Source organism: Hydra vulgaris, chromosome 03, assembly GCF_038396675.1.
Source record: "Hydra vulgaris chromosome 03, alternate assembly HydraT2T_AEP".
Taxonomy (NCBI): domain Eukaryota; kingdom Metazoa; phylum Cnidaria; class Hydrozoa; order Anthoathecata; family Hydridae; genus Hydra; species Hydra vulgaris.
In genome coordinates this window covers 23050861-23078762 of record NC_088922.1, presented here as the reverse complement: position 1 = coordinate 23078762, position 27902 = coordinate 23050861, and the positions used below count along the sequence as shown (strand labels likewise).

The 27902-nt window shown below is 27.7% G+C and overlaps 1 protein-coding gene across 3 annotated transcripts in view; it reads left to right on the top strand.

Annotated features, from left to right (window-relative positions):
* The window catches only part of LOC101235941 (Fanconi anemia group I protein), a 152188-nt gene that overhangs the window by 97499 nt on the left and 26787 nt on the right, over positions 1–27902 (top strand). For all 3 annotated transcript variants that reach the window (XM_065792686.1, XM_065792685.1, XM_065792687.1), the window contains 16 exons: positions 1060–1118; positions 1248–1319; positions 1540–1610; positions 3322–3382; positions 5026–5164; positions 10345–10400; positions 10675–10743; positions 11466–11567; positions 11669–11744; positions 13700–13791; positions 14702–14782; positions 15032–15072; positions 15652–15734; positions 15834–15924; positions 22730–22829; positions 22974–23053. In XM_065792686.1, the coding sequence (XP_065648758.1) occupies positions 1060–1118; positions 1248–1319; positions 1540–1610; positions 3322–3382; positions 5026–5164; positions 10345–10400; positions 10675–10743; positions 11466–11567; positions 11669–11744; positions 13700–13791; positions 14702–14782; positions 15032–15072; positions 15652–15734; positions 15834–15924; positions 22730–22829; positions 22974–23053 (1273 nt within the window). The remainder of the gene's footprint in view (positions 1–1059; positions 1119–1247; positions 1320–1539; positions 1611–3321; positions 3383–5025; positions 5165–10344; positions 10401–10674; positions 10744–11465; positions 11568–11668; positions 11745–13699; positions 13792–14701; positions 14783–15031; positions 15073–15651; positions 15735–15833; positions 15925–22729; positions 22830–22973; positions 23054–27902) is intronic.

Here is a 27902-nt window from a genome sequence, read left to right as displayed (position 1 = left end):
TTTTGGTTTAATAAATGGATAAATAAAAATGGGAAAATAATCTTTTCTTTCATTGTTCTTTGTTTTTTCTTCTTTAAGGAAAAGCAAAACGCAATTGGTGATCTATATACGTTATAGTAAATATATGTATATATGTGTATATATATACACATATATATATATAAATATATATATATATATATATATATACATATATATATATATACATATATATATACATATATATATACATATATATATGTATATATATACATATATATATGTATATATATATATATATATATATATATATATATATATATATATATATATATATATATATATATATATACATATGTATATATGTATATATATATGTATGTATGTATGTATGTATGTAGTGTTTAATAAATTATATCTAAAACAATAAAATTTTTCATTTATTTTAATGTTTTTATTTTAAAATAATGTTTACAGGATTAAGATTAGTTTGTTTCAATATATTTATTTATATAATATATTTTATATATTTGATATATTTCAAAGTCAATTGAAAAAAATCTTTTCAATTGACTTTGAAATATATCAAATATATAAAATATATTATATAATAAAAATATATTAAATATATTATAGTTTGCATGTATAAAAAGAAGCAATTTTACAATCTAATAACCTCTGCTAATGCATTTGTGTAGCTCAAATTGTTAAAATCTCCAAAGCACTTAAAGAAGTGGTCAAGACTCCGCTTAAGGATCATCCATAAAGTACGTATGCTCAGATGCAGGAGAAGGGGTCTGCAAGTAGCATATATGAGATGAGGGCAAAGGTCAGTTATAAAAGTAAGGAGACACTAAATTAAAAAAATTATTAAATTTTCAGTAGGGAGGTTAAATGTGTTTGTACTTTTAGCGAGGTGGAGGGTACTCAAAAAAGCATATATCAAAATGTATGGGGGGGGGGGGAGGGTTGAAATAGAAGCATATGTGCATTATAGATGACCCCTTACTAATCAACATTATTTAAGTCTGTATTTCTTAAAATATCATTATGAAATTTTATAAAAAATTTTTTTACTAGATTTGCTGTCTCTTTTGGTGGCTAGTGTTCCACAGATAGTTCTTGACTGCATATCAAAAGTTATTTTTGTTGATTTTTTTTAGTTTTTCATTGAATTTTGTAAAAACATTGTTTTTAATGAAGTATGTAACTAATAGTAATATTGTATTTGTATTTCAACTATGTTTTTTGTGATAAACAATCTTTAGTTTAAAGATGTTTTTGACTACGTATCTACTTTAAGTGTAACAACTGCTGAAGGTCTTCTAAAAGCTGTTTTAGTAGGTTTTTAACTTTTAGATTTAAATCTTTTTGATTAAAAATAATTTAGTGAGTTAAAGAGTTTCTCTTTCTTTTAAATATAAAAAATGTTCTTTGATAATTTTTTTTTAAATAAACAAATTCTTATTCTACTAAACAAGTAGTTTTATGATCTTTTAATTATTTTGATAAACCTTTAATAATTTATATTTTTATTTTTTATTTTATAATTTTTTGCAGCCATTAATGAAAGTCAGTCTTACAATAAAAGATTCTTTGATATTGGTTTTAAAGAAGTCAATGTTTTCTAAGTAAGTGCATAATTTATAGTTAAACTGTATGCTACCATATGTTTATAACCATAGCTCTATTTAGTGATCAGATGATAGCACCTTTTCTAGACCATTTCTAAGACCTAGCCAAGCAGGGCAACCTTTTAGTGTTCATTTTGTCATACAAAGTGATTTCTAGTTGATTGCCCCCTCATTAGTAAGTCACAATAACAGTGTTAAGTGTATTGATGGTGGTAGTGGGGGCAGGTGTTAATGTCCCAATACTAAATTGAATTCAATTAAGAGAAAGTGTTTTGATATTCAGAATCTCTATAAAACTAAAGTTTATATGTTTATTGGACTTGAATTGTTCATACAAAATAAAATATTTTAAATACATTATCTATTATTCAGATATTTCTATTAAATATCTATTATGTGGTAAATGTTTAAACCTGCCAAAGTACAATGTTTAAACCTGTGATTAATTATTAAGTTAAATTATTGTTAAGTAATTTAACTTAATAATTAATCACAGCTTTACAACTATTAAGTAATAACAAGTGTCTACTTTTATGATTGTGAGTTTAAACTTATTTATAGCAGATGTGGTGTTTTTTGTGATATCCTTTTTAAATGAGTTGAATTTAATGTTATAAATTATAAAATTTACATCATTAAGCTTATTATACAAAGTACGCATGTGAATATGCTACGATTGTAAGCTTTACTCACACATATTCACTTGGTATAAAGTGTTCTATGGTTTGTCTTTCATTACAGTTTGGTGAAAATAATTTGCTAAAAGTTTCTTCTTTTTTTTTTAATTATATTTAAATAAAAAAATTATTTTGAATTTTTAAGATTTCGGGAAGCGTTTTTTAATCATCAGTTTTTAGAAACAAATTATTTTAGAATATATATTTTATTCAGAAAGTTGTTTACTACTATTTCAAAATTTTGATTAGAGCATAAGCTTTCTTGACTTCATATTTATAAAACAAGTATGAAGTCAAAAAAGTAAATTTAAGTTTTAAAACAATTGATTGAACTGCTTTATTTGGTGCGTAAATGTTGTCAGTAACTGTCACATTATGCAAAATTAAATCTCCATTTAAATGTAGCTGTATGGAACAGCTATGTATGGAGCTTATAGATCTTGAATATAATCCTTCTAGTAGTTGAGAAAAATAAGTTGTTTAAAGTTAGGGGTAGGAAGGAAGGGAGGGGTAGGTATAGGGAGGAAGGTAATCATTATCAACAAAGAAGGTCATTCTCTTGTTTCTAAAAATGTAATTTTAATATTATTACACAACTGTGTTCTACAAAGCTTTAGTTTATTTTCCTGAAAAACCTTTAGAGTTGTAAACTACTTGTAAAAAAAACTTTTACTCTTTGTAAAAAAAAACTGAAAATGCGTAATAAAATACGAGAACACTCAAGAGTTAGTTTGATCTGGCAAGAGTTTGTGAGGTCCAGCTTTCATCATCAGCTTATATTATAAAAATCTCTGCAATAAAATCCAGGTGTTTTTAATTGCCTAAAATTATTAAATTATAAAAAAAAATGCTTTAAATTTTTTATCAGGAGTTTTTGTTCTTTAATTTATTTAGTTTATTTTGAAGTATATTAATTTCAAAAAATATTTATATTTATATTGTATTTATTATTATTTTTTTTAAATAATAAATACAAAAACGAAAATATTTATGTTGCAATAAATAATGCTGTAATAAAAAATTCTTTTTAGAAACCTTGAGTCAAGGAAAATAGCTGTAACTGGATTTTTATTGATTCTCAAACACTTTAGAGTATGATTTTTTTAAATTATTTAAATAAACTATTTTGTGTAAATTTTTTTATAAACAAAGACATTTTTTTTAAAAATATAAACAGTTTTTTAAGATTTTTATTACTTTAAGTTTTTATGTGAAATTAAGTTAAAACTGTAAAAAATAAAGTTACATTAAAAAGTGTTTTTAAATTTAACATAAACTAACTAGGTCAGTATCTTCTACATTTACATCTTTGTGTATTTATCATTGCATGAAATGTTATTGGATGATATCATACTGGAATAGCGGTATGCAGGAGGTAACTGAATTAGTAAAGCACAGACAGAGTGAGTTCCAAAATGCATGGCAAAAAGTATTTGATTAATCTTCAGTTTCTTGTGCACATAAGAACAATCAGTGTTAAAATGTTTTGATGATTTTGTTTGGAAGATAACAAACAAATGATGCAAACAAAACGTTTAGAATCTATCCTAGCAAATGTAGTGTGAAAAAATAAAGTTTTGATTTTTGATTCTCCTAAATAAATGTGACAAAACCTCTCCTGTGAACAAACAGAATTTATATTGCTTATGTTTAGAGAATAATGATTTCTTCAGTGTTTTCTTCTGCAATTACTTGCTATTAATTTGCAAAGGGAAGAAAACATTAGTTAAAAATGTTTGGTAAATTTGACTCACATCCTATGGTGTTAAATTTGTCCAAGCTTGATAAAGGTTTGGGTATAACTTGAATATTAGAGAATCATCAAGGCAGTTGACATAAATCATGTAGCATGAAGTTTAAAACAACAATGCTTCAAAAGAAGAGAAAAAGAAAAGGTTTTAAGTCTGATAAGTTTTTTGTGTGATGGAATATTCTTTGATCTTAAAAATGCTTCAAAAATTCAGTTAAGAAATCGTATTTAAAAATGGTTCAACATTTTTTGCAAATGTGCTATGGAGCTTCAAGACTTACCTCTACTAATAAACTGAGTGCAGATGACTTTATTACACAAGAATAAAATATCACCTTAAATGTGTTGTAGCACCATATAATGCTGTAGGATTAAAAAGTACATCGGAGGCCACATGCTCACACATAATTTTTGTTTTGTTTTGTAGTTATTAACATGCTACTCTTCCAGAAGTTCTTACGGTCTTATCACAGAGCACTGCGGAGGAGCATTTACCAAGGAAGTTCATTCTTCCTTCCTTATCAATGTCGCTTATTGGGCCAGACCCAGTGCCAAACCTCAGACCTCTGGTATCTGAGGCAGAGCTCTTATCACTGGACCACGGCTGCTTAAGATAGAACAGTTAAAAGCAGATGAAACTTTACACTAAAAGTTTAACAAACAAAAATTTAACAAACTGTTGACAGTATGCATTCTTCAACTTTCTGCAGTGGATTCTTGGAAATTTTTTTTGAGTTTTAGAATAGTTTGTAACTTTTTGTTATTTTAAAAGAACGATAATCAAGTTTTGTTTTGAATAGATTTGTGTTTGATTAATTTTTTAAAACAATGAATAACATAATTAATAATTATTTTATTTATAACTATTATATTTTATTAGTTTTTTTTCTATAAATAACATAATTTATTTTGTTTACACACTTTTTGTAAGTTTTTTTTTTAATGAGATAAAAAAAGTATTTGCTTAAAAATCTTTTAATTACAGATAGATTCGGAAGGAGGTGGCTTTTCACTTCCTAGTCAAATTGCTTTCTCTCAATCATACTCTTGCAGCCAAGTAGTAGTGTCAACTCAAGGACGATACAATGTTGCAGCCAATGAAGCTTTCTGTCTTGAAATACTGGGTGTGTTTTTAAATAAGTTTTTAGAATGTAGATATTTCAATATACAAGATTTTGATAAAAAAAACTAATATATGAATATATTTATATATGCCTGTATATATGCACACATGTGTGTGTATATATACGTATGTGTGTGTGTCTATATGTGTGTGTGTGTGTGTGTTTATATATATATATATATATATATATATATATATATATATATATATATATATATATATATATATACATACATACACACACACATGTATGTGTGTGTACATACATATTCAGCTTAATTAAAGCGTGATATATAATTCTTATGCTTTTTTAGACAATAAATCTAAGCTGGAGGTTCTCATTCTTTTTACAAATGACAAAAAGATCTTGAAGATACTTGTAATGCTCAGGAATTTCATCTTGCATTATTTAATTTAGGTTTTTTCTGAAATTTCTTTTTAGGAAATACTCCTGATTCTTCAAAAAAGCAGAATACCTGAGTTAAATGAATTAGAAATTTCATATCATCATGCCATCCTGCTGTTACAATATTCTATTCGTTACCACTCTTGAAAATACTCCTGAGCTGTTCTTAGTTTTTTACAAGTTCCGGGATAAATGGATATTCCATATTGGATACCATGTTGTTTCCTTCAAGTTCTTCATCCATTACTATCCAAAGGAGTTAGTCAAGAACATAATGTTGACAACCAATGAATTGTAGTTATTTTTTTTATTTTCAGTAAAACGTCTTAACTGACTGACAATCCTATTCCCTCTTCCAGTATTTACATTTGTAGTGTCTGCTACAATCATCTTTATACTCTTCCATAAATTGTATTCATCAAGAATAGCTGTTATATACTATTAATAACAGTGTCTGCTTTTCCATCTTGTAGTTCTAGTGCTTGTGACTTAATTTCTCTTTGTTTATTCTTCAACACTAAGACTATATATTCTTGGTGACTAATACGTTTACCATTAAAGTGCAGTGAGCTTTCTAAAAGTAGTGTTTTCTTTATTTCTTTAAGTTTGGCAGCTTTAATAGTTGATCTGAATATACCTTATATTAAAGTAAGCTACTGGGACATATTCCTTTATTTGGATGGATGGATAGTTTTTGAACTAGCAGCCTTCCCAGTTTTATACCCTACCTGTTCTTTGCTTTCAACCTAAAGATGATACAGTCTTTTTTCCTCACTGTAGAGCTATTTTTCTTTTTTTGTGATGTCAAAAACTTAATAAAAATAAACTTGATAAATAAATAGATGGTGTTCTCTTTGTTTTTTACATTCAACCCTCGAAATTAGGGTCGGCATTCGGCAATGCCAACCTAACTGCCAACTTAGAAGTGTTTGAAGTCAGCAAAAAATTGTTGATCTCCTTTCTATATTTTATGGTCAAACCTTTGTTTTACATTTTTTCTGCCGACCTGATGCTGACCTCACACACATTAAGGTCAGCAAATTATTGCCGACCTTATTTTTCCTAATTCTGAAGACTCCACATTTATTGTACATCTTTAGCACTTGACCTAGTTTTGCCTGTACAACTTGAATTGGAACCAGGAACAAATAGCAACCAACAATTTTGAGTAATAACCTGCTGTTACCATCCAGTGATTGTTCTTCTAATGGAACAGTTTCTTTTACTATGTGACTTTTTACTATGTGAAAATCATATTCTTCATCCAGGTTGTCTTGTTTCCTTCAGTAGTGGAAGTAATTTTTTTATAGAACATTATGATTCAATGTAATACCTGAATATATTTCTAAAAGACAACATTAATAAATATAAGTGCTATTGTACTTCTATATTATTTGATTGCCATCTGGCAAATAGAGATTGATATATATTATTAGCATTGCTCGATCAGGCAGCTAAATCTAAAGTGGTTAAATAAGCTATATAGGGGGCCACCATTTTTTGGCAATTTTTGACCCCCTACCTGCTCTTTGTCACTAGTTGTTTTTTTTCTTATACCCCTTAAAAAGGATGTCATAAAATTGGGACTCTCCCCCCCCCCCCCCCTCTCTTCCTGCCTTCCTTTATTTAAAAAAAAAAATTTTTTTGTCAAGTGATTTTCTACTACTTTATAATTGCTCTGTTTTTTTAAGAACATCGAGCAGTATATTTTGTAGAATACATTTTAAAATTGTATATATATATATATATATATATATATATATATATATATATATATATATATATATATATATATATATATATATATTAGGGTGTCTCGAAAAATAACTTTTTCAAAAAATGTCTGCTCCCACCCTTTAAAGGTGTTTTACAAAATAAAATAATAGTGGAATTGAAATATTTTATATAGTCTTCATACAATTTAGTTAGAAATGTAGTTTTTAGTTAAAAAATTTTAACTAAAAATAACAATATTTAACAATGTTTACAAAATAATCAAAAAAAATTGTTTAAAGTTTTTTTATAAAATTATGATTACCATTTTTAAAATTTTTATATAATTTCGCTTCTTTTGAGACCCAACATAATATACTTTTAAAGAACTTTTTTTTTGATAATATTAGGGACTCAAATTTTCAAAATTTTTTTAATCCCAGTATTATTTTATTATATAGCACACATTAATAGGGTGGGAACAGACATTTTTTAAAAAAGTTGTTTTTTGGGACACCCTATGTATAATATATATTAAATATTAAATAATAAATAAATAATAATAAATATATTAATATATATATAATAGTATGTATAATAATATATATATATATATATATATATATATATATATATATATATATATATATATATATATATATATATATATGTATATATATATATATGTATGTATATATGTATATATGTATATATATATATATATATATATATATATATATATATATATATATGTATATATATATACATATGTATGTATATATGTATATATGTATATATATATATATATATATATATATACATATATATATATATATATATATATATATATATATATATATATATATGTATGTATGTATGTATATATATATACATACATACATATATATGTATATATCAGGGATGCAGAGTCCCAAAAGATATATATATATATATATATATATATATATATATATATATATATATATATATATATTATATATATAAATATATATATATATATTTATATATATATATATTATATATATAAATATATATAAATATATATATATTATATATATGCGTGTATATATATATGTGTATATATATATATATATATATATAAATATATATATATATGTATATATATAAATATATATATATATGTATATATATAAATATATATGTATATATATATATATATATATATATATATATATATATATATATATATATATATATATATATATATATTCCTATACTTTGACTTCTAAATTTACTGTTTGTGGTATAAAAAAAATGGCTTTAAACAATTTCTTTTGTTTAAAAGTGACAAAATAAAGTACACTTTATGTAAAAGCCAAGTTCTATCTTTTTTTTAAAAAAACTACATAAATGCAACTTAATAGACTAGAATGTTTTTTTAACAAAAATAAAAATGTTTTGAATATTTTTGTTGTTATTTTTTTATTGTTTACATATATCGACTGACAAAGAGGTTGAATATGCAAGAAGTGCTGCTATATTGACTGACAGATAGGTGGAACATGCAAGGAGTGCTACTACATTAACTGATGGATTTGGTTTGGGCAGGCAAACTATCATTAAGAAAAACTTTTTTAAAGTTTCTAAATTTTTTCTGGTCTTTTAAAAATAATTTTTTTTAAAAAAACATAAGGTTTACATTTTATATTAAAATTTAAAGATGACCAACAAGATATGCAAGTTAATATAGAAGCACTCCTTGCATGTTCTTCCTATTTGTCAGTCACTGTAGCATCACTTATCCTATGTTTTACCTATTTGTCATTCAATGCACTTCTCACATGTTCTACTGTTCGTCAGTTAAAATATGCAAACACTAAAAATATAAAAATAAAACATTCAGAATGTTTTTATTCTTATTAGAAAAATAAAAATTATTCTGGTCTATTCAGTTGCATTTTTGTGGCCATGACTACCCCAATCCAAACCTTTAGTTGATTTAGTGACATTTCTTGCATGTTCTCCCTATTTAGTCAGTTGATGAGTGTACTGAAGCCCTGGCAGCCCCTATTTTAGTAGACTAAATAGGGGCTACTGTCAGACTGATTATTAAAGTATGCATTTACATATATATATGGGTGTGTGTGTGTGTGTATAGTTTTCATCCTCTGTTGAAGTGTTAAGAAGTTCCAATTCTGGACTCTAGTACACCATTTGGTGCTTGAGGTGGTGGTGGTGTTAAAATAATGTTTAATTTTAGTAATGGGTAATTTTTTCAGTTGAAGAGCACAAATGTGAATGAATCTTCTTGTGACTATAAATTCAATTTTGCTGTCTCTCTAAAACCCACTCGTAAAGCTCATTTTCTAAATAAACAAGGGGTATACATCTCCTTGCCTTGCATATTTGGTTTTTGGTATTTCAGTAAGCTTTTTCCAACTTCAAAAGAATTCTTAATTTTGTTTCATTTTTGCACTGCTCTCAAGTTTATAATCTGTTAGTTAATGATGTTTGTATTAAGTGTTGCTCTTATATTCAACATTATATTTAGTTATTTTAGCTTAACATGCTAACTATTAGATCATTACTTGGCGTTTTTCGCCAAAAAACGCCAAGTAAAAAATGACTCTTCGCTTGTTTGTGGTATAAAAGCTGACAAAATTAAGGTTAGATTATGTCAAAATGCATTAATTTAATTGCGGGAAGTGAGCAACAGAGTGCTGCTACATCGATTGACAAATAGCCTGACTATAAATAAATCGACTGAGGGTTTGGTTGGGGCAGGCAGTCTATCAAATAATTAAAAAAAAAGTTCTTGCAGTCTTTAAAATTAAAAAAAAAATCTAAAACTGGCGTTTTATGGTAAAAACTTAAAGACCATCATGCAAGAGTGTGTGTATATATATATACATATATATATATATATATATATATATATATATATATATATATATATATATATATATATATATATATATATATATATTCTTTTTTATATATATATATAATAAATTTAAAATTAAAATTGCTATATTAGGAGATTGCTATATTATATAATGCTACAATAATTTAATATGCAGGTAGTCTAAAGAAGTGCCTGAGTCAAGACAGTTATGTTCGTCAGCAGCTTTATGAGGTGGCATTTTTTTAAAATAATTTTTATTATAAAATTTGAAATCAGTATAAGTTAATAAATTTTAAATTTTAAATTGAATGGTTGTATTTTCTATTATGATTTTTTTTTATTATTATTATTGAGTTTATTAAGTTTTTCTTCTATTAATTTTTTCTATAGATTTTTTTCTTTCGTCAGTTATTTCCTTCATGGGTTTTGTTACAATTTTTTTTAATGCAATAATTTTTTTTTAAAGGAAAACCATCCTATAATAAATCTTGTTTTTATATTTTAGGGGATTTATGAAGTTAGCTGCAGAAATCCACAGTTGAGCAATTCAATTCTTGACCTTTTGTTTTCGCAAGTAACTAAGAATATTGAATTTTTTATGTTAAGAATTAATTTCTAAACATTCAGAGTGTTTAGAAAGTCATTAACATACAGCTGACATTAACACAAATTTAAAATAATCATATAATATGATGTCAACACAAATCATAAGGAATCTTACATCGTTTGAAATTTTAAATTGATTAAAATAAAAAATAAATTTTTTAAATAAAATGTTAAAAGCATTTACCTTTTTTTTTATAATTATATTTCTAAGTTATAATTCTAAGTTATAATTATATTTCTAAGTTATAATTCTAAGTTATAATTATATTTCTAAGTTATAATTCTAAGTTATAATTATATTTCTAAGTTATAATTCTAAGTTATAATTATATTTTTACTTTTACTATTTTTTTACATATTACTTTTATTATCAGAGAATTTTCATTATCAGAAGAATTTCCTCAAATTTCAGAAAAACTGAAAATGTTTAGTGATGTTATTATTTATAATTATTATCTGTTAATTATACTAATAAGAATTCAAAGTCTAAATTTATGAAAACTTTCTCATTAATAATTATTAGTCATTTATGTTATTTTAATGTCATTATACAATGTTTTGAATTTATAATTTTTTTATTACTGTTATTTTTCTTTTAATTAATTTAGTTTTTTTATAATTTTTAATTAAGTTAATTTTTTTATAGTATATAACATTTTACAATACAGTTGTTACTTTGATTTGTTTTAGTTTTTGAAGTATTTTATTAGAGATCCGATTATCCTGCCTCCATTAGATTTAAATTTGTGCATTGGGGAAGAAGATGAAAAGGCTGTTATTTTAGAGCCTTTAGTAAAATTACTTTTTACTTTATAAATTTATTTTTGTTTAATTTTTTAAGTTTATATTTTTTACTCAATTATTATGCACTTTAATGGTCATTATTTGTTTAGCCTTATTTACTGCATGCATTACAAATGTGTGCTAGTAAATCTGCAAAAAGATTGGATCGCGATGAAGATGAAGATGGTGTATATTTATTTTACAATTCATTTAGTTTTTTACTTTAAACATTCATAATTTATTATTATGCAACATAAAATAAGACTTGGGATAGGGTGGGGTAAGGGGGTCTCTCCAACCCTCTATCAACTCTGTAGCTCAAAACATGAACCTTGATGAGTACGTAGAAACAAGTTAAGTGCAGTACTACTAGGAAAATACGAACTTCTTGTTCTTGTAAAACCAGTGCTCTATTACTACACCACTTTAGCATTAAAAAAAAAAGTTTGTTATTATAATGGGCATGTGGGGAGCCATCTTGCCCTCCCATATAAATTCTTTTATGAGACAAAATGCCCTCTGTATGTTCTAATAAAAGGCCTATCTAAAATAATATTTGATATTGACTATGTTTATCTATTATTTTAGATATTGACTATGTTTATTATTTATATCTATGTTTATATATATATTTAGATATCTATGTTTATCTTTTATTTTAATAATGTATGTAGCTTCTGGAAAAAATTTTTTGAGTAAACTTTTACTCTTTTTTTTGAAATGGCCTTTTATCGGAACATACAGAGGGCATTTTGTCTCATAAAAGAATTTATATGGGAAGGCAAGATGGCTCCCAATATGCCCCTTATAATAACAAACTTTTTTTTTAATGCTATAGTGGTGTAGTGATAGAGCACTGGTTTTATAAGAACAAGAAGTTTGTATTTTCCTAGTAGTACCGCCCTAAACTTGTTTCTACGTACTCATCAAGGTTCATGTGTCAATATCAAAAATCACAAAATAAAAACTTATTTACATACTCTGTAATAAAATGGTAAATATTTATTTACATTTTACAAATTAGCTGATATTAATATAATAATCCTTTTATTCATTTATTTTAATAAATATTATTTTGTTGATATTGCATTTATATAAAATCTATGAATAACATATCTTGATGAAAATATCTTTTTGAAAAGCAAACCTCTTGATTGTTTGTTGTTGTGTCTTTCAACACACAATCATTCTTTTCAAATCCACCTTTTGCCTTTGGAAAACCTACATTTAGTAAGTGTTTTTCTGCTCAGTGGCAAAGAGAAACGCATTTAATGTGTTTTTCTGCTCAGTGGCACAGAGAAACACATTTAAAGTGTTTTTCTGTTTAACAAAACACACTGAGATAAGTGATTATGATTTATATATAGAAATAATAAAAAAATATTCTATAAAATATTTATATACACAAAAAAATAAGTAGCCTTCTTGACTGTAGTGGTCTGTCTCTTGAGTCTTTGAGAGATATATAATTAAAAATGAAAAAATGGAATTTTCAGCTCCACCTTAAAGCTACACAAGCTAGTAAGAAATAAAACTAGTTTTATTGGTTAACTATTAATTCTACTTTATATTTGTAGAACAAATTATATAAACGTGGAACAAAACAAATATTCCACACTAATGTTGATAATATAGTTTATTTTTGCAACTTTGAATAACTTTTTTTAGAAATAATAAAAGTTTTTACTTTCATGTAAGTTAATTAAAACCACAATTAATGTTAATACCTAAAAAAATTCTAATTGTATAGATCTATTTGAACAGTATAGTGTTATAAAAAAGTTAGTTCGTAAAAATAAAAAGCGTTTTACTTAACTCACAAAATATCTACAGAGCTTTTTTTACAGGTGGGCATCTTGCCCCCGCCCTACCTTAAGTTCTGATTTTCAGCAATAGTATTATGCAGGCATACATTCACGCAAACATATATTGTTGTTTTTATTTGGCAAAAAGTTTGATTTTTTAAACTATTTATAATTGTTTCATCATTGTATTACTATTATACTTCATTCTGTAATAAATTAAGGATATTTAAAAGTTTTTTTTATCAGTTTAAAGGTATTGTTTTTGTGGCATCAATTTGATACTATGTTAGGAAATATAAAATTTTATCTATCTTATATATGAAATTTTTTATTTAGAGTCTCTTTCCCATCTATTAGACGATGTTGAAGAGTGTTTGGCTTCACTTACAAAAAGACTTATCAAATCAAGTTTAGAAGATTTTGACATGGTGAGTATGACTGTACTCTCTACTGCCAAATAAACCATGGGGTAGGTAAGAAGGGGAGGGGGATAAGGGGTATTCTTAACAAACAAGAGGGTAAGAATTTTAAAACTCTTCAAATTTCTAAAACATGAAAACAGCTATAGAATGTCTCCTTGAAGAAATTTTTCACATCTTAAAAGATTCAGCACATAAAACCCAAACTAAAAGTAATCAAGAACACTTTAGAGGCATAACTCACAAAATAATTTCATTTGTGAAAAAAATTCTTCTAATTAAAAATACTTCTTCTTTAAAGCAAAACAAAATAAGTTTTCAATTTGTTTTAATAAATTTTTTTCCATGATCGAGAGAGATTTTTTTTGGGCATCAATATGTATTGAAATAGTTTTTTGTTTAACACTTTGGAGGAGAGTAATGATTTCTTACAGTAAAAAAATTGCAAAGCGATATTACATTTCTTCAAAAGTCATAAATCAGGGGATCCTAATAAGCTCCAGGCAGGGGGATCAGAAAAAACTAAAAAATTGATAAATGGTTAAAACTCTATATTTTAAATTACATCTATGTCTACAAGACATGCAAAAGAAACCTTTATAAATAGAAAAAATCTTATTTGACTTATGTTCGCTTAATAATTTTTAGAAGATTTAAACCTATAATATTTATGCTTTACAAATAAATTATTATTTGAACTTGTCTATAATGAACTATTTAAGTAAGTAAACAGAAATTTGGAAAAATAATACAAGTGTGGAAGCATTGGAAGCAATTTAAGTTTAATTTTTTTTTATTAAATTATTTTATTTTTATTAAATTTTATTAATTAAAATTTTATTAAATTTTATTTTATTAAATTATTTTTCCAAAATAACTTTCTATCGTGAAATTTTTTTATTATTGTTATTATATGTAGGACAAAAGTACAGACTTGAGCGGTTCCTCTGAAGGTTTAAAAAATCATATCAAAGCAAAAATGTTGCTTGGTGTCTATGAAGTAAATTTTTTTTTTTTTTTTTTGTATTAAGTTTTCTTTTTTTCTATACATAAAAGAGGCTGGTTAGTTTAAAAAGAGACTGGTTAGTTAAAAAAGAGGCTGGTTAGTTTAAAAAGAGGCTGGTTAGTTTAAAAAGAGGCTGGTTAGTTGAAAGGAGAGCATAGATACACTTGTTAGTATTTTTTTATAAATTTAAAACTTTGACAATTTTTAAACATTGGTAACAAATTTGCTTCATTTTCATTTAAGGTATTTATTGAATATAATTTTACCAATGCTGCTACCATAAGGTAAATAATATTTGATCATTTTTTGGCTAATGTAAAAAATTCTTAATAAATGTAACTTGAGAACATATTTACTATTTTGCTGAGGTTTCATCCATGTTATAATGACTAAATACATTATTAAAATTATTAATTAATAACTTGCTAAATATTTATTTGTTTTTAGGGTTGCCAAACTTATTAACAATTTTCTATATACATATTAATTTGCCATATGCAAATTAAGCAAATTATGCAAATTATGAGGAGACAAATAATTTAATGATTACACGTTCATCATTTTAAACTGTGAATTTAGAAAGATTTAGTTTCAGTTTTTAAGTCGAGTTATTATGAATTAATAAAATTAAAAAGGGGTAAATAAAATTATGATTTTAGCATGTGTAACCAATTCAAGTGTGAAGCCATTTTGTGTGTAAGCAATTTGTAGTATTGTTAGATCATGGTCCACCTCAATAAATACTAAACACATCATTGATCTATGTAATATGTACTATGTTGTAGTTTGACTAAAGTTTAATTTTGCTATTTAATTAATTATATTTAGTTAATAATTTTGCTCTCAATTTTATTCTTTTATAGTATTGATACGTGTAACATTATTAAGGAGTTATTTGAACAACATCAAAAACTTTCCGAACTCATCCAGGATGCAGTTACAGTTGGTTAGTAATCATTAAAAACATATTATAATGAGGAATATTTAAAAATGTTTTTGATTATCCACTTAGGTAATACTTTTTTATTGTTGGTTTTGCATTTAGCTAAAAAAAGTCGATCTGCATCAATAAAACAGACATATTGTTCTCTGTTTTCGTTTAAATGCTTGGCAAGCTTGTTTTACAGTATTATATGGTATTTATATTTATATGGTATTAAAAATTATTGAACTTTATTTTATTTATTACTGATCTTTTATACTTTTTTTTACTTATACTTTTATGTGGATAACAAATTTCTTAATGTTCAGCAGACTATGCAATAATAAACATATTTTAAATTGTTACAGTTTAAAATGCTTAAAAAGTGTATAGAACATGTAAGGACAGATACAGTAAAAGAATGTGACTGAGTTGAGTTAAATTATTTTGTGAGTTATGCTTTTAAAGTGTTCTTGATTACTTTTAGTTTGGGCTTTATGTGCTGAATCTTTTAAGATGTGAAAAATTTCTTCAAGGAGACATTCTATAGCTGTTTTCATGTTTTAGAAATTTGAAGAGTTTTAAAATTCTTACCCTCTTGTTTATTTAGCCCCCCTTTCCTTATTTATTTTATTTTAAAAATATTTGTAAGTGCCCCCACTGTTTATAAGCTGAGCTGAGTGACAAATCAAGCAATAATGAGCTTAAGTTGATGGAACTAGAAATGTTAACTCACTTGAGCAGCGGCCATCATAGTAGTTGTAGAAAATAAAAAGAGGTGCAACCTTAAGATGATGTGGTAGCAACCTTAATATGATGTAGTAGTAGTAGTAGTAGTAGTAGTAGTAGTAGTAGTAGTAGTAGTAGTAGTAGTAGTAGTAGTAGTATATATTTGTTACAACAAAAGTAAAAATAATTGACAAAATACAAATCATAGATTGTCAGATTACAGTTAGTTTTTGTGAAGCTCATATTGCAACTTTCACTAAGGAAAGCTGCGAGCTGTAGTAACATTAGAGCTTATCGAGGCTTGCTTTAAAACTGTTGACAGTTGGAGAACTGATTACTTTATCTGGTAACATGTTCCATGCATTGGCAATGCGATTGTTAAAAAAGTAGAAACAAGCTAAATTATTGCTGTACTTTTCACAATGAAGTCTTTCTCTGTGATTTGCTCTTGGTGGAACTGTGATGAGGGAAAAGTGCCAGTTGACTATGTTGATGTTATTAATAATTTTATATTTTTGGATGAGGTCACCGCATATACAATGTTCAACAAGAGAAGATAGGCCAGCTTGTAAACATCTGGACTTGTAAACTAACTTTTTCGGTTTGTCTGGTATATTTGTGGCTCTGCGCTGTATTAATTCAATAGTTTGTTTGTCCTTCGCCAAATGTGGGGCTTTGTCAAAAGCTTTAGCAAAATCTAGAAATACAACATCAACTGGTAGCTTTCTGGCTATATTTCCAGTCAAGAAGTCCATTGTTTGAAGGAGATTTGTAATGCATACTTTTTTCTCTAAAAATCCATGTTGACTATTTGATAAAAGATTGTTTGATTTTAGATGCTGCATGATTGCCTTCTTACTAATTTCTTCATTATTTTACACGGAATCGAGGTAAGGGATATTGGTCTTTAGTTTGATGGGTCAATTCTGGAGCCCTTCTTAAATAAAGGTGTTACATTTGCTTTGGACCATGAGCTTGGAATTTCACCATTGTCGAATGACTTTTGAAAGATGAGAGTAAGTGGAGAAGACATTAAATGTGAGGATTGACATTGTCTACACCAAGTGATTTAGATATATCTAGTGCTGAGTGTTCCATTAGAGTGGCCAGAGTATCGAAAGATATGCTATTGAGGATTGTGTTAGTTCTACGATCAAAACTGGGAAGATTGTCATTGGATGACTCTTTACTGAAAACTGATTGAAAAACTGGTGATTCGCATAGATGAGATCTGATTTATTACAGAGTGTTTACTATTTATGTATGAAAACAGTCTTTTAGGGTTACGCTTATCATTGGCAGGGGCAATTTCGAAGGATTTCAGAGAAGAACAACTTAATTTTTTAACAAACTTTTTTGTTTCTCTATATTCCCCAACCAGGGATGTGATTTTCCATTTTGAACTGATGTTACAAGCCCATAGTGATTTTTTAAGATGAATAATAGATAATAGTTCTTTTGTCATCCATGGTTGTTTTTTGGGGGATGGTTTGTTCAGCATACAAGGGATGAATTGAAGACAACATTCATTGTATTTGTTGAGCCAAAGTTGGTAACATTGTTCTACATTTAAATCTTTAAAAATAAATGACAAGTCAACCTTATTGAATTCTTTGTTGATTTTTTTGTAGTTACCAAGCTTGTATCTAAATTTAGAGCTGTTGAAATGTGATGATTTTATGTTGGAAGCCAGTTTGTAATGCCAGGTGATAGAGCAATGATATTGATCAGACAAACCGAGTGGAGGACTGATGTTGATTTCGCTACGGTATGGGTATGGTAGATATGGAGAGTCACATATGATGAGATCAAGAGTGTTTGTCATAGGGAGATTAGCAGGTTTGAAAGTAGAGACAGTGACGATTTGGTGAAGATGACAAAGAGAGACAAATGAAGAACTGAGACCAATTTTACTAGAGGAAAAGACTGAATTGGAAGTCCAAGTAATCTCTGGGAAATTGAAATCACCAGCAATGATGATACCATTTTATTTTTTAGTCAATATTAAAGTTTTGGCATGGAAAATAGCACTTGAAATCTCTGAGAAGGCTTCGATACCGGAGGATGGAGATCTATAAATGCAGCCAAGGAGTTTCATTCAGAAGCTTTAATTCAACCTATAATTGTTCTGAATAGTAACAAATAAAATCTTTGCGTAGTAGGGATTCCTCTAATTGGTTTGAGATGATTTTACTGTTTGTGTATATAGCTACACCTCCTCTGATTTGGTTGCGACGGTCTGAACGATAAAGGTTGTAGTTCGGAAGACAGGGAGTTGATTGGTCATTGAACCATGTCTCTGTAATTTTCTCGGTCTCAGGAGGTTGCATTGGTGTAGAAGCACAAAAGTTTTAATGGTAGAGTTGGCCTTGTTAAAGAATGCTGAACTAGTGAGATGTTGAGAGCGACTAAATGGCTTCAGCAGTTGATTTCTATTTAAGGAATGGGTTCCTCTCTCTTCCACTGATGTTGACTGTTTGGGATGTGTCAATGCTTTTGATTTTTTCACTGCGGATGACAAATTGAAAGTTTGTCAAGTAAATCTTTTGCCAATAGTTCTGCATTTTCTGTAGCACGCTTTTTGTTTAAGTTGTTGAATATTTCTTGTTCAAAAGGTGTACGGTCTGGGCGAATGTAGACAGATTTTAATTCGTCTATTGAAGCAAGTTGCTTTGCATTAGATAAGAGATCATTGTGGTGCTCATTCGAGTAAAACTCAATAATGATCGATTCATTTGGTTCAGCTGCTGTTGTAGTTAAACTGGTGGTGTTGTTTATGTTTTTTATGAAATGCCAAACAACTTTAAAAGCAACATTATAGTTAAGTTTTTTGACCATACCTTGAACTGAAATTAGCCTCTGATTATTGTCAGAGGATTTTGGAAGACGAGCAACTATAGCTCTTTTTGATTTCGTTTCTACAATTTAGGCATTTTCATTGACTGCTGTGATAATTGCTTTATTAGCTTCTGAACCGCACTTGACTGCGCTTGCCTAGTTAAGAGTTGTGGTCAAGCTCAGAGATGCCGACTTTGGCTGTTGAAAAAGATTTGCTTTTAGAGTAATATTTTCAGTTTTAAGAACAGATACTCGGGTGAGAAGTATGCTGACTGTGGCTATTAGTTTTGATATAGTAGCATCAAGCTTTTGAGAAGCAGCTGAATGGTTACCTTGACTTAGGCCTCGTCAGTTGGCTGCTAGAGCTGCAAGTTGGTCGGTTGAATAAGGTGTGGTCATTATCATCAATGATTTACAAATTGCTCAATCTGATATTTTATATTTAATAAGAGGGCTACCACTCTAAATAACAGTGGATTACCTCTTGGTCGAGAACTTTTTATTCTTTTTTATTATATCTTATTACACAGGGACTAAAAAGTTTCAGTATGTGTTTTTTTCCGTCAATTATTGATAAAACATCAAAATTTTAATCTTGGCCAAAGATCAAGCTTTTCAGACCACTGTGTCCCGCCATTAAATGGGACATATTGTCATCGATCAGACTTTTGTTGCTGCTAAAACCACGTTATAATACAGGTTTTTGGACTTTTTTAAGGAGAAAAAGGGCATTTTTAGAAGAACCAGCTTAAATATGACTACAGTATTCCATACAGGGGCAAATAAAAGATTTATAGAGGTAGAGAATAGAGTCAGGAGTAAGGAAATGACAAAAAACAGATGCAAACTTAGCAGATGCTATTTTGTAATGGATTTGATATATGGTTTCCATATATCAAATCCATTACAAAATTGAAAAATACAATGGTCAGTAGTAAATGATAATCTGAGATGTAAAGTAAAAAATTCAGTGATGTCATCAGTGAGAGTGGTGTCATTCATTAATATAGGAATATCAAAGATTGCGATAATTGTTTGAAGTAAATAACTTAAATTTGTTTGAATTAAAATTCACAAGCCATTACAGGCCCCAGGCTGTTACAGAGAAGAGTTCAGGTTCAAGATGGTTGCTTGTTTTAAGTGATCAGAAAGTGATGATTTTTTGACGAGACAAGAGTATATTGTTGTGTTGTTAGCAAATAGAGCCGCACTAGACGTAAGATTGTCACAAAGTCATTAATATAGATGAGAAACAATACAGAACCAATTAGAAAACTTTGTGGTACTCCAGAAGTTACTAGAAATGAAAAAAAGTGCTAGGCTTCAACTTTGATACTGAGATTAGAAAGAAATGATTCAATATTCTCAAAAACTTTCCCAGATACGCTATATGAAGCGACCTTAAGGAGGAAACCAGCTTGCCAGACTTTTTCAAAAGTCTTTTACATTTTAAAAGTACTTGTCTTTACTACACTACCACCATCTAATTCACTACAAAACTTTTCTGTTAGACCAGTTAAAAAGTTAACTATAGAATGAGAAAATCAAAACTGTGTTCAATGTTAGAAAGTAATGTTCTGACTCAATATTAGTTTGTTAATTAAAGACTCAAAGACCTTCATATAATAGAGAGTAGACTGATTGGTTGATAGAAAGACCTTCATATATAGTATAGAGTAGACTGATTGGATGATAGTAAGACCTTCATATAATAGAGAGTAGACCGATTGGATGGTAGTAAGAGTCATAGTCTAAGTTAGAGTGTTTACCAGAGTTTTTAAAAATTCAAGCCACAAATGCAATTTTCCAGCATGCAGGAAAACAAGATTCAGTTAAGCACTTATTAATTAGTTTAGAGGGTGTTAAAGAGAGTTTGGACGACAATTTTGTAGGACCATTTGAACTGTTGTCCAAAAGCAGTAGACAACAAATTTAAGAGAGAAATAGCTTTAGCAACAGAAGCCGGAGTTTGAATATTTAACAATCGGTTAACCTGTGTCTCTGGAATGACAGGAAGAATGTTGTTATTATATTCTAGAGTCCAATTAGAGAAAAAGTTTTTAATAACACTATTGAAGATTTTACAAAAATCTCTAGAACCTAACCTTTGAAATAACATAAGAGATTAAGTAAACTGATAATATTGGAACTTAACATCAGACAGCGCCTTTTTACATTGATTTCTTGCAACAATAAATTGTCGTTTGTTCTCAAAAGATTTGTTCTTGTGAAAAAGATGAAAAATAAAATTTGAATTTGAAATAGCAGCTGCACAAGTAGTTAAAACCATGGGCTAGAATGAGGCTTGACTTGAAACCAACAAGAAGAAATAATAGCTTTATAAATACCTAGATCCAGCAGATTACATAAAAGGTACAGTTATCAGCATAAAGAAAAGAGACAGTAAAGGACTGTCATGAAGTCACATAAGAATTCCCTGTCATCTTTATAGTAGTAGTAAGAAGTCCAATGATAGAGTGATTGATAAGATGATAAGGTAATGATAAGGTGAGTGATAAGATGATAAGGTAATGATAGAGTGAGTCTGAAAAGTACAAGATAAAAGATTTAGAGAGATCATAGTGTAATCCGAACCATCTAAAGAAGAACAAAGTGAGACTGAAAACATAAATTAAAGAGTGAAGTTAAGTGATTAGGGATGTCTGGAAAACAAGTCACAAATTTAACTATCTGACTAAGAGGTTGAGAAATGAAAAAGTTATCAACTTTAGTGCCATTATGACAGTGATGCTAGAGTCAAACCATACAGTGTGATGAGTATCACTGCCACCAATAACAACAACATTGATAGATTAAGAAAAAGGGCTTAGTCAATTTGATGAAAAATAACATTGAAAAGAGTGCAGTCTTAAGAATAAGGAGAACAATAAAGAATAAAAAGAAAAGTGATTAATTGAAGAGGTGCTAAATGGAACAAATTAAAAGAATGGTCAGAGGATTCAAACCTGATTTTACAACATATGGGTGAATAGATGCATAAGTATATGCCAAGTCAAGCAGGTGACTATTGGAGTCTTTGAGAATCGAAAAATAAAAGCCATCAACATCGAGTACCTGAGATGAAACAGTTGAATTTAAATTAGTCTTACATAGAGAAAGCCTGTTGAATTTTGCAGGAAGTAAGATTCAACTGATGAAAAGCTACTTCAAAAACCACAAATATTAGTAACAGATAGATTAAACTTTTCATATTTAAACTTTTTTAATTTTTAAAAGTTTAAAAAAATAAATTTACATTTCACAAATGGCAAAAACTTAATCAAAAAAATTTTCTTGATCAGCCTTGCACCTCTTTTTCATCTATTAGGCTGGTGTAGATGTAAACATGTGTTACTTTGTAAAAATACTTCTTGTTTTTTTTGTTTTTCCTTTTTTTTAAAGTTTGACAACTGCACAAAACATTTTAATGAATATTTTATTGTAATTTTCAGTGATAAAAAGCCAACAAATGAGCCTGGTTTAGTGTTGTTGCGACAATCAATGTATATTTCTAAGTTATTAGCTTCTTCAATTCTTATGAAGCTTCATCAGGTATTATACATTATTAGCTTATATCAATTTTTTATTAGGTATGAGATACAGCTATCCCAAGTAATAAATTATATTGTATGCTCTTTATGTTTTGCATTAATGAGAAAAAAACATTGTTTTTAAATATGTTTTTAAAATCTCAAGGTAGTTAACTTTGCTCACTGTAATGGCACTGGGGGAGGAAATCTTCAACATATCTTTCGACACAGTTTAAAAGTTGCTAAGTATGTTGTTGTTGTTATTTTTTGTTATTTTTTTTTTGTGTGTGTGAATGTATTATTGTGTTCCAACCGTCGTTAAATAAACTTTTAATTAAATTTTACCATGGATGTAATATCAGATAAGCCATTGTTGTAGGTACAATACTTTCCTTTCTATTAATTTTTTCTGACAACTAGTCTTCTGTACAAAAGATCCAAAGATTGAACCCCAATTACAAGCAAGGTGTAACTCTTTGTTACACCTTTCTTGTAAAGGATTGTGTTTTAAAGTTATAGAGTTAATGGAGCTAAAAAAAAAGTGGAAACAATTAGCTTCTTCCTTAGTAGCTTCCTCCTCAGTAACACCCTCTTTATTACAGAGTAATGGTTATTACTCTGGAGAAAGCTAGTTTGAAGTTGAAAAAAGTAGTTTACTAAAAGCTTAACATAACTATATAGAAAATTTTCCATAAGTTAACCTAAATCTACTGTCATGTTATTTTGAGGAGACTGGGTAACTAGGTGTACATATAAATGATTTATCTTGATGAATACACCAATCTTTTATACATTAATAAATTACTTGTGCAGCTTTTTAAAAAATCAACTTTTCACTGCTTATGTGACTGGCTAGTAGCATACATTAGTTTGACTCATAGTCATAATAATGTATATATATTAGATATTTATATTATAAATACTTAGTATATTATAAATATTTGTATTATAAATATTTATATTAGGAAGCGTTCTACTTAATTTTCTAGGTAAGTTAGCTTTGCCACAAAAAAAAAGTAGTATTAGATAAAAAATATTATTTCAAGATTCGCAATTCAAGATCACTTAATTCAGCCTTCAGTATAAATATACACTGTATCATATATATCATATATAAAATATACATATATACTATATCATACACAGGTATGCATTTGCCAACATTTTTTTGTCAATCTAAATCCATAAAAATTTTACCCAAAAAAGAATAATGAAAAAAATTTATCACTATCCTAATCCTTCAGTTGATGTTTAGGTAACTCCCTTGCATGTCTTTGCTTATTGGTGGTTTTGTGACGCCTCGTACGAGACTTGTTACTAAAAAGTTACAATGCTGTGATAAGTCGTCAAATAGTCACAAATCCTGTGACGCTATTTATGGTCAAATGGTCAAAAATCCTGTGATGCTATTTATGGACGAACCCTTATATATATTGTTGTATGTACTAAAGCTCCCTGCATCTCCCTATTTTAGTATAATATCATTGTTCCAATCTATGTATGCTCATATGTGTCTGTGTGTGTATGTATATATTTGTATATGTATTTGCATATCATATTTGATTGTCTTTATATATTATTTAAAGATTTAAGTTTACACAAAATACCCCTAGCACTGTGAACCAGAGTGACCGCCAGGTTAAGTTGTTCCCCAGGTCCGATTTTTTTTTAATAGTTAGGTCGACATTGTAGATACCATTTAGAACATTTAGAACTTCTGGGGTGTTGGAATTTTCAAAAAAAAAAAGTTAAAACAAAAAACTTATCACTGTGGATTTGAGTGACCACCAGATTAAAATTTTTCCCAGGTCTGATTTTTTTTTCAATAGTTGGGTATACATTACAAGACACTATTTATAACATTTAAAACTTCTGAGGTGTTCAAAAAAAATAATAATTAAAAAAGAAAAATCAAAAAATAGCTATAACTTATCCTATACAAATAAAAGCACAAAATAAAAAAGCTTAATGTTAATTAGTTATGTTATTAGTCTAAATGCTATAAATAATATACTTTACAATATATACTTGAAATTATAAACATTAATTTAAATTAAATAACTATTCAATTTATTTAATGTTTTTTGATGCAAACTCAACAACACTGGATTTTAGCTGTTTTGCATAATCTATATGGTTAACTCTTCGTTTCTATTCCATGTTTTTTTGAATTCATGATGAGTAGCTTCTCCTGTTTGCTCACAGTAAACTCCTAGGCCGCAGTCAGTAGAAAAGGAAGTATATGACATACTGCTATGTCAACTTTCCATGTAACACTAAGCTCGATACCTTGATCCTCAAGAAAAGTTTCAGGATCTTCTTCTTTGTACAAAAGTCTTGGATTTATAACATTTTTAAAGGTGACATTTTTTACTTCTTCTTTCCATCAAAGGTAAAGTTGTTGTAGTGCTCATCCAAGGACCTAAGTGTTCTCTTGATACCAGGCTCAAGAGTGCAGGATCCCTGACAATATAAAAAACTTTACTTCCGGCATGACTAATAATTCCAAACACTGAATTTGCACATTTATAATCAAATGCAATGTAAAACTTTACATCGTTTAAATTCAGAAGCTCAATAAGCTTTCAAAGATTATCGTTAGCTTCAGAAACTCCTTCAACAATTGCTATAAGAAAGAATCTCTTTACTTCAGCATCATCTAGCTCTGAATCTAAAGAAGTTTTTCCCAGGGGATTAAAAACATCTACAGTAACTTTAAGGAATCCCTGACCTGAATCCATAGCTATTCTCAATAAAAAATAAAAAAAGTCATGTGGATCTATTCCTCTTTCTGTAATGATGTGTTGTATAAATGTAAATGTATCTTTTACATGAACCAATGTTCTAGTAATGACTTCTTCCATAAAATCTACTTCTTTAGAAGTGTAAAATTCATCTATACGGTTATGGAGAGCCTCAATTTTTCAAAAATGTTCGCTTTAATGCAGGTTTGAGTTCCCATACTAGATCCATATTTGGAACAAAAATTCTTTGTTTGATTTTTTGAAAACTCAAGAGATTTAACCAACTCCATAACAATACCAAAGGACACCTGTTTCAGCTCAATTCGGTCAGTTTTTTTGTCAGGAGTCGCAACCACAATGTTCAAAGGAGACCCTTGAGTAGCCAGCTGAAACTTATGTCCTCTAGAAATATTTTCAACTTCCATCTTGTGCTTAAGTATACCTGACAACATACATTAATAAAATATGTTTATTAATTAAAATTTTAAAATATGTGTTTATATTAAAAGAACAGCCTAATATACTTGCCTGAGGCAAGTTCTAAATATTCCAAGCTGTTCTGATGCTTCAATGAGGTTATTGACAGCTCTGCTCTCTGTACAGATATGAGCCACTCCTTGCATTAAATATTTTTGTTTGAAAACAATTGAACAAAATTTTTAATTAATTAAATATTTTATTAAGTAAAATCAATTTTGTTATGTGAAGCATAATACATATGAAAAAATAAAACAACAATAGTATAAAATTCTAACCTACAAAACCAAAACATGTTGAACATAGTCTGGATGACTTTGAACGTTCAGAATCATTAGAAACATAAATTTCATCAACAATTTCATTGGTATTTGATGATCTCCTAAGATGCAATCTATCAATCTAAAATAATGGAAAAAAATATTGGTCAGTAAGTGATATTATTTTAACATACTAAATGGATTTTAGTCTATTCACACTATGTAAGCCTAAAGTTTAACTATATATACTATATAATTAAATTTTAAGCTTACACTATAAACATGTGAATTAATAGTAAATAGTTGTGTATCTTATACTATACACATATCTTATATACTACATACATACATATACTCAAATACCTCAATGCATGTCATACTTACACTAAGTATATGTATATACATATACTTATAGTGTTGTATATATAATGCATAAAGTTATATACATTTTAAGTCTACGCATACAATAGAAAAACTAAAAGTTTTTTTAATAACACATTATTTTTTAATTTTTAATTTTTAATTTTTGTATATGTATAACAATATGTGTTAAAAAAAAAAATTCATTTTTTTAGTTAAGAAACTGTGTGATTGTAAATAAAACAAAGTATTAACTAGAAAGTAATAATAATTAATACATATAAAAAAACAGATTAACATGAATTTTACCTTGGATATCTCCTCTATCTAGTTCCCTAGGTGTTGTTGAGATCATAGAGGCTTCTGTAGTGATTGTTACAAATAACCCTGGGATAGTTGGTTACATTTAAACTATACTGGCTCTAGACGAACGTTTTTATCTTTGTTTCAATTGCTGGAGTAATCTTTTGAATTTTAAATGACTTTTTACCAAACTGCATAAGACAAACAGCACACATTTTATATAAACAGTCCGCCATTGTGTACACAATTTAATAATTTCGTGGACTTTCAACCGAGCTTACACCTAATTTATTAAGATTTTTATGGCTAAAAATAAATATTTTTGTTTACTTTGTTTAATCACTCAAAAGTTTTTAATGTCATCAATGGTGTCTACTAATGTATACTCAACTATTAAAAAAGAAAAATCAGACCTGGGGAACAACTTAACCTGGCGGTCACTCTGGTCCACAGTGTTAGTGACACAATAATGAAGTTATTTGAAAATAAGTCTCAAACAATGACTAAAAAGATTGAATTGTTCATGAAAAAAAATGGCTATAAAAAAAGTAGTAAAATATGTTGAGATGTCCTGATCATGACATTAAGCTTATTTTATTTAAAATAAAGTTCTTTAGAACCTTACCTTAAGTAAGATAAATTTAGGTCTTACTTACCTGTCTTAAAATATTTATGGTCTTCAAATTCTCAGTTTTATCATTCTCATCAAAAGCTATGAACACTGCTTTAATGAAAGAGTATTTATCATATTGCAAAAAGTTATGGAGAAAAAAAACTAATTCTTGACTGCAAAAATAATATAAGTCAAAACTTGTATATTATAGTTTCTTGTTTGTTTAAACACCATGAAATAAGTTTGAGTGCAGCTAGTGTTTAAACACCATGAAATAAGTTTGAGTGCAGCTAGTGTTTAACCACCAGTAACGAATGAAAAGTACTTAATAAAAAACA